Genomic DNA, 7,688 nt, shown 5'->3' with positions numbered 1-7,688 from the left:
GCAGTGATGGTCCGCAGCGGTTTGGGTGTGCAGTGATGGTCCGCAGCGGTCTGGGTGTGCAGTGATAGTCCGCAGCAATCTGGGTGTGCAGCGGTGTTGTTGGGTGTGCAATTTCCCAAGCCCAGTGCCCACACCAATGTGGTGCACAAGTGGCTGCCACACACGATGGTGGTCGGAACCGGATGTCACATGACTTCGCCTTGTGAGTTAAAGTACGTCACTTCCGGTTGGTGCTCAGTCACTGTCCGGGAGGAAGATGGCGTCTATCGGCGGCTGCTCGGGCCCCGGCTGGGAGGTGGCGGTGCGGCCGCTGCTCTCCGCTTCTTACTCTGCTTTTGACATGAAGGAGCTGCCACAGCTGCTAGCCTCCGTGATAGAGAGGTGAGGCGGCCGGGACAGGGGCGGCGGGGCCGGGACCAAGAGAGCTGTGTCACTGCGGCCATGACAGCTGGGGGGGGCGGCCCCGACAACCACTGACACTAGGGGCACTGCGACATCGTGACGTCATCCCTGACACCCTCCTCATGGAAAAACCCAGGCTGACAACCGGTTCTTTATAACTGACAACTCACACTGTAATCTCACCCCAGTGCCGCCCAGAGTACACGGCGCCCCCACCAGATCTACGGCTGGCCAATGTATTACACCCTGACAGGAATATTATACCTCCCCCAGATCTGACAACCCGAGTGTGGTGTGTCCTGCTGGGTCGCTGGCTGACCCCCCCATCCATGTGACGGACCACATACCACAGGATCCCCGACACCCCACATTATTATGCATTTACGGTATATAGCGCCATTTATTCCATGGCGCTTTACATGTGAAAAGGGGAAATATAGACAAGTATAGTAAACATGTGTAAGACAAGGGACACACAAGTACATAAGGAGAGGGGACCCTGCCTGCGAGGGCTCACAGTCTACAGGGATGGGTGAGGATACAGTAGGAAAGGGTAGAGCAGGTCGTGCTGTGGTTCAGTAGACCGAGGATCATTGCAGGGTGTAGGCTTGTCGGAACAGGTGGGTCTTCAGGTTCTTCTTGAAGATTTCCGTTGATGGTGAGAGTCTGATGTGTTGCGGCAGGGAGTTCCAGAGTATGGGGGAAGCACGGAAGAAGTCTTGTATGCGGTTGTGGGAAGAAGAGATAAGGGGGGAGTAGAGAAGGAGATCTTGGGACGATCGAAGGTTGCGTGCGGTTAGGTACCTAGAGACCATGTCACAGATGTATGGAGGAGACAGGTTATGGATGGCTTTATATGTCATGGTTAGGGTTTTGAATTGGAGCCTCTGGGCGATAGGAAGCCAGTAAAGGGCCTGGCATAGGGGGGAGACAGGTGGATTAGTCGGGCAGCAGAGTGTAGGATGGACTGGAGCGGAGCCAGAGTGCTAGAGGGGAGGCCAGAGAGTAGTAGGTTGCAGTAGTCGAGGCGGGAGATAAGAGCATGCACTAGTGTTTTTGTGGTTGAGGAATGAGCGGATCCGGAAAATATTTTTGAGTTTGAGGCTGCAGGAGGAGGCGAGGGCTTGGATATGTGGTTTGAAAGAGAGTCGAGGATCACCCCAAGGCACCGAGCGTATGGGACTGGGGAAAGAGAGCAGCCGTTGACATTTATGGATAGGTCTGGTGGAGGGGTTGAGTGAGATGGGGGAAAGATGATGAATTCTGTTTTGTCCATGTTCAGTTTGAGAAAGCGAGCAGAGAAGAAGGCTGAGATAGCAGACAGACATTGTGGGATTTCAGTCAGTAAGGAGGCGAGATCGGGTCCAGATAGGTAGATCTGCGTGTCATCTGCATAGAGGTGATACGGCAAACCGTGGGATTCTATGAGCTGTCCCAAGCCGAAGGTATAGATGGAGAATAGTAGGGGTCCTAGGACAGAGCCTTGGGGAACACCGATAGACAGGGGGCGAGGTGAGGAGGTGGTGTGTGAGAGGGAGACACTAAATGTTAGGTATGATGAGATCCAGGATAGGGCCAGGTCTGTGATGCCAAGAGATGAGTCTGTAGCAGGAGGGAATGGTCTACGGTGTCGAAGGCAGAGGACAGGTCCAGGAGAAGGAGGACAGAGTAGTGTCGCTTGCTCTTGGCGGTTAGTAAGTCGTTGGTGACTTTAGTTAGGGCAGTTTCAGTTGAGTGATGCGGTCGGAAGCCAGATTGTAACCGGTCAAAGAGGGAACAGGAGGAGAGGTGGGAGGACAGTTCAAGATATACATGCTGTTCCAGTAGTTTTGAGGCGTAAGGGAGAAGAGATATTGGGCGATAGTTAGACACAGATGATTGGTCAAGGGAGGGCTTTTTGAGGATGGGTGTGATTGAGGCATGTTTGAAGGATGAGGGAAAGACACCATTTGTAATTGAAAGGTTGAAAAGGTGTGTTAGAGATAGGATGAGGACTGTGGCCAAGTTAGGGATGAGGTGAGACAGGAGTGGGTCGAGGGCACAAGTGGTGAGGTGTGATCTTGACAGAAGGGTGGAAAGCTGATCTTCTGTCATGGTGGAGAAGCTGGCTTTTGCAGAACAGGGAAGAAGGGCATTGGGGGCTGCGGGCCAAAGTTTTGTCTGATCGTGCCGATCTTCTGCTTAAAGAAGGAGGCAAAGTCTTTGGCAGAAATGAGGAGGGGGAGGAGGTGCTGTGGGACGGAGTAGAGAATTGAAAGTGTTTGTAGAGCTGTTTAGGGTTGTGAGACAAGGAGGATATGAGAGATGCGAAGTAAGTTTGTTTTGCGGCAGAAAGCGTGGACTTAAAGCTGGCAAGGGACTGCTTGTGTGCGTTGTAGTGCTCAGTAGAATGGGTTCTCTTCCATCTCCGCTCAGCGGCCCTAGAAACCCGTCTCAGTTCTTTGGTCAGGCTGGTCAGCCAGGGCTGCCTGTTGATTGTTCGAGTTTTGCTCTGCGTGAGGGGGCAGCCGAATCAAGCGTTGCTGTTATTGTGGTGTTATAAAAGGTGGCAGCAGCATCTGTGTCATGAAGGGAAGCTATGTCTGTAAGAGGTAGAAGGAATTCAGAGAGTGATTGTAAATTGAGGTGTTTGAGATTCCTGCAAGGGTGAGCAAGTTTATGGAGTGGGGGTTGCACAGTAGGAGAGGAGAGGGAGGAGAATGTCAGTTGGTTGTGGTCAGACAGGGGAAGGGGTGAGTTATGAGATTAGTGAGGGAACAGAGACGGGTGAAGATAAGGTCCAGTGTGTGACCATCTTTGTGAGTAGCTGCAGAGGACCATTGAGTGAGGCAGAGGGAAGCCGTGAGTGATAGAAGTTTAGAGGCAGCCGGGGTGGAAGTGTCAATGGGGATGTTGAAGTCACCCATGATGATGGTGGGGATGTCAGCAGAAAGGAAATGGAGTAGCCAGGTGGTGAAGTGGTCGAGAAAGGTGGAGATGGCTAGTTCTGGGGGGTGGTAGATGACAGCCAGTTGGAGGGGGAATAGATGCGGACGGAGTGCACCTCGAATGAGGGAAGAGTAGCGGAGGGTGGCAAAGGAATTGGGGTAAAGGAGCAGGTATCAGGCAGGAGCAATCCAACTCCTCCACCACGTTTGTTGCTGGGGCGAGGGGTGAGAGAGAGATGGAATCCACCATAGGAAAGCGCAGCTGGAGAGGCTGTGTCAGAGGGAGTGATCCAGGTTTCAGTGATGGCGAGGAAGGAGAGTTTGTTGGTGATAAAGAGGTCATGGATAAAAGCTTGTTGCAGACAGAGCGTGCGTTCCATAGGGCTCCAGGTAAGGGGGTTGAGGGAGTGGGGGCTGGATGAATGGGTATGAGGTTATCATGGTTGCGAAGACGTGTAGAGGATCGTGGTAGAAGTGAGTGTAGGGAGGTGTTGAGGAGGGCCAGGATTTGGGGATATGTCGCCAGCAATAAGGAGTAGTAGACAGAGCATTAGAAGGTGGGAGCAGGATAGGACATGATGTGGCCGTGTGTGTCTGGAGAAAAAAGACTGTATGTGGAGGAACAGTTGTGACGAAGAGGTGAGATGGCTGGGAAGGATGGAGGGGGAAATGACAAGTTCCTTACTGGGTGGAGGGATTGCAGGAGTTAGGGAGAAAGAGTAGTATTGGGGTGATAGTAAAAAGGCGAAACATTGTTGTGGTGTTTTAGTCCGTTACCTTACAGTCAATTCCAGTCCAATTCAAGTCTAATTCAAAGTACTTAGAAATTAGTACTTTGACATTGATGGAGCCGACCCATGGTGGTGAATATATGTGCAGCTAAAGACAATCAAGTGTGAGTGAAAGTGGGGTGTGACTGCCCAGGCCAAATGCACAGAGTTAGGGTACCGTTACACTTAGCGATGCACCAGCAATCCCAAAAACGATATGGATCGCTGGTACATCGCTAAATGGTCGCTAGTGAGCTGCCACACAGGCAGATCTCTCCAGCGACATCGCAGGGGTCGGGGGTCGCTACTTACCTGTCAGATGCGGCGATCCTGACGTTCCCCCGCCCGCGTCCACGCATCGCCACAGGAAGCGCCCGACGAGAAATGGTTCAGGACGTTCTTGCGCGACCAGTGATGAGCAGCGGGGGAGCCGGTCAGAGGTAAGTATCACATGTAGCGATATCGCTAGCAATATCGCTGCTATGTCACAAAATCGGTGACGTTACAGCGATATTGCTAGTGATATCGCAATGTGTAACGGGCCCTTTAAGCAGAGGTCATAAGGGGGAAGGGGTTATACAGACCACTTAGATGTGTTTCAGAGATAACAAGATGGAGTATAATTATGGATACAAGAAGATCGGTAAGCTATGCATACCATATAAAATACAATGCAGTTCACATGGGGCATTCAGGAGCCTGAGAAAGTGGTGGAAATTCAACAATGCATACCATATAAAATACAATGCAGTTCACATGGGGCACCTCCCCGACCCCCATCCAGCACAATCTTATTACTACAATCCCTCCCCGGCTGTAGCATCACCTCTGACAACTTACTTTGTTTCCGCGATCCCCCCCTACCACCTCAGACTTCCCAAATGTTAACATCTCCCCCTACATAGACTTAAGGCCCTTTTACATTTAGCGATGCACCAGCGATCCGACCAGCGATCCGGCCCGGTCAGGATCGCTGGTGCATCGCTAAATGATCGCTAGTGAGCTTTCATACAGAAAGATCTCACAGCGATGCAGCAGCGACGCAGTGGACGATACTCACCTTTCACACACAGCGATCCTGGCGTTCTCCCGCCCGCCTCCACGCGTCGCTCGTCGTCTCAGCAGGAAGCGCCCGACGAGAAATGGAGCCGGACATTCTCGCGCGATCAGCGGGGGAGCCGGTCGGAGGTAAGTATCACACATAGCGATATCGCTATAACGTCACAAAACCAGTGACGTTTTAGCGATATTGCTAGCGATATCGCTATGTGTAAAACCCCCTTTACTCCTGCTCCCCTTACTGATCCCTGGAGACCCTCTGAATCCTGACCTCTGCACTGACACCGGCCCTTATACATTTCATTCTACACCCTGACAACCCAATTATGTACCTGTAGCGCTGTGAGGTCCTCTGCAGTAGACGGGCCGGCTGGACGCGGTTTCTGCGCACTCTGCCGCCATTTCTGCTGTTTTTTTCATGTGGGGTGTGAATATTGATCTTTGTAACCTCTGTAGACGTTTCTTTTTTTCTTTCTCTCATTAACTGTAAACTGTTGTCACCTTTCGCACAGAACAGTCCTCGGTATGTGCAGTCTTGCCGTACGGCCATGTCCTCATATCACCTGGCAGTTGAGCAGCCACTTTCCGCCTATATTTATTCCTCACATTTCGGCTGTCCAGGCGCTGCACTATATGCTCATTACTACTGTGTTGGGTAAACAGGTTCCTGGCGCAGAACCGAGTGTTAACAATGCAGATATATCAGCTCCGGTGTGACTTGTGCGACACCATTGAGAGGACTGTAAAGGAGCCACCGTGAGCGCTGCAGACAGATACATTGTATCTATCTATTAGATACTTGTAGCTTGGCTCAGATGATTATCCAGACTGCCTATAATGGTAGCAAATCCTCAGCAGTGAGATGGTGACGTCACAGCTGGCATACAAATCAGAGACTGTGCCGAAAACTGGTAGCGCGAGATAAAGTTTTCTTTTTTTTTTTTTTTTTCTTTCCCTTGACATATTCACCACATACGACTTTTAGCAATATCGCTCTTGTTTGTTGTCTCCCTACAGTCCGGGCCTCCCGGCGTGAGGTTTCTGGTGGGGCTTACATTTTGTCGCAATTAGACTTAACATGAAACATTTTAGTGGATGGTCGACTTTTTAATTTAAAAAGTCGTAAAAGCTGTTAGGGACAAAGTGATTATGTTCACTGATTGCCTGCAGCGCTCTCTGTGTTGTCAGCACTGCAGGCACCAGGGGCAGAGGTGGAGACTGCGTTGGAATCGGGGAGGGGGAGTAAAGCTCAGGTTGTCTTCATAAAACAAACCAGCTGAGCGATGGATTTTCTGAAGCCAGGATGCCCACTTAAATCCTGGAGTTATGTCAGGATCCCACTTTGTCAATTGCACAGCACATCTTAGGGTGCGTTCACACCACCGGGTAGCCTCCATATTTTCTGGTTCATGTCGCTTCTAGAATTCCCGGCCAGATTGTGAGTCTCTGAACTCAGACCATCTGTCCTCGTGGCCTGGGGCTTTTACCCTTAGGGTCTCGTCAGCTGTGGGAGCGGAACTAGGTGTTAGGATGAGTCTTTTTGTCTTTGCAGTGAATCAGAGATTCTTCACCATGACAAGCAGTACGAACCTTTCTACTCGTCCTTTGTGGCGCTGTCCACGCATTACATCACCACCGTGTGCAACCAGAGTAAGTATCTCCGCACAAAGGAAGGCATGCTGGTGCTTGTTGTTCTGCCCTTGTCATGTAACTTTACCTGGACTTTTGGTGTCTTTATCCCCAGTTCCCAGGAACCAGTTACAATCTGTAGCTGCCGCTTGTAAAGTTCTGCTGGAGTTCTCGCTGCTGCGGCTGGAGAGTCCAGATGAGGCGTGTGCAGTGTCCCAGGTGGGTGCATGCAGTCCATCCAGGGCAGGATCCCTACAGTGGAGCACAGACCGTGCGATATGTATGGGTTGTAATTCTGATTCTTTTTTTATATTCTGCAGAAGCATCTGATCCTGCTGATCAAGGGTCTGTGCACTGGCACCAGCCGCCTAGATCGCACCGAGATAATCACCTTTACTGCAATGATGAAATCTTCTAAATTGCCACAAACTATACAGACTCTCTCTGATGGTGAGCGAGAAGATTTACTGTCCATGCTTCCTATGTATGAATAGCATGCAATTTACCTACTGATCCTGAATTACCTCCTGTATTATATCCCACTCACTATTAATAGTACTAATAATAATAATCTTTATATAGCGCCAACATATTCCACAGCGCTTTACAGTTTAACAGTTTCAATACACAAGTTATAAGTAACAACGTTAACAATACAATAATTAGAGCAAAATAAGATGACCCGGCTCGTGAGAGCTTACAATCTACAATGAGGTGGGGGAGGTACAAAGTACAGGTGTTGTTTACAGTGATGTATTTACAATAATGGTCCAGCCATCTTGAGGGAGTGGGGGATAGATGGAGATAGTGAATGGGCTACACATGCACACTTACACATAGAATGAACATGATAGGCTGCTCGAACAAATGCGTTTTGAGGGAACGCCTAAAACTGTGCAAG

At 50.3% G+C, this 7,688-nt stretch overlaps 1 protein-coding gene across 14 annotated transcripts in view; it reads left to right on the top strand.

Annotated features, from left to right (window-relative positions):
* The first annotated feature begins 227 nt into the window (after positions 1-227).
* UBR4 (ubiquitin protein ligase E3 component n-recognin 4) overlaps positions 228-7,688 on the top strand; it is a 134,137-nt gene continuing 126,676 nt past the window's right edge. For all 14 annotated transcript variants that reach the window (XM_073570313.1, XM_073570316.1, XM_073570312.1 and 11 more), the window contains exons 1-4: positions 228-381; positions 6,711-6,808; positions 6,903-7,006; positions 7,108-7,237. In XM_073570313.1, coding sequence (XP_073426414.1) covers positions 257-381; positions 6,711-6,808; positions 6,903-7,006; positions 7,108-7,237 — 457 coding nt within the window. In that variant the 5' untranslated portion in view covers positions 228-256. The remainder of the gene's footprint in view (positions 382-6,710; positions 6,809-6,902; positions 7,007-7,107; positions 7,238-7,688) is intronic.

The sequence above is a fragment of the Dendrobates tinctorius genome, unplaced genomic scaffold (assembly GCF_039654945.1).
Source record: "Dendrobates tinctorius isolate UK_male_01 unplaced genomic scaffold, ASM3965494v1 ptg000028l, whole genome shotgun sequence".
NCBI lineage: Eukaryota > Metazoa > Chordata > Amphibia > Anura > Dendrobatidae > Dendrobates > Dendrobates tinctorius.
This window is presented reverse-complemented; position numbering and strand designations above follow the sequence as displayed.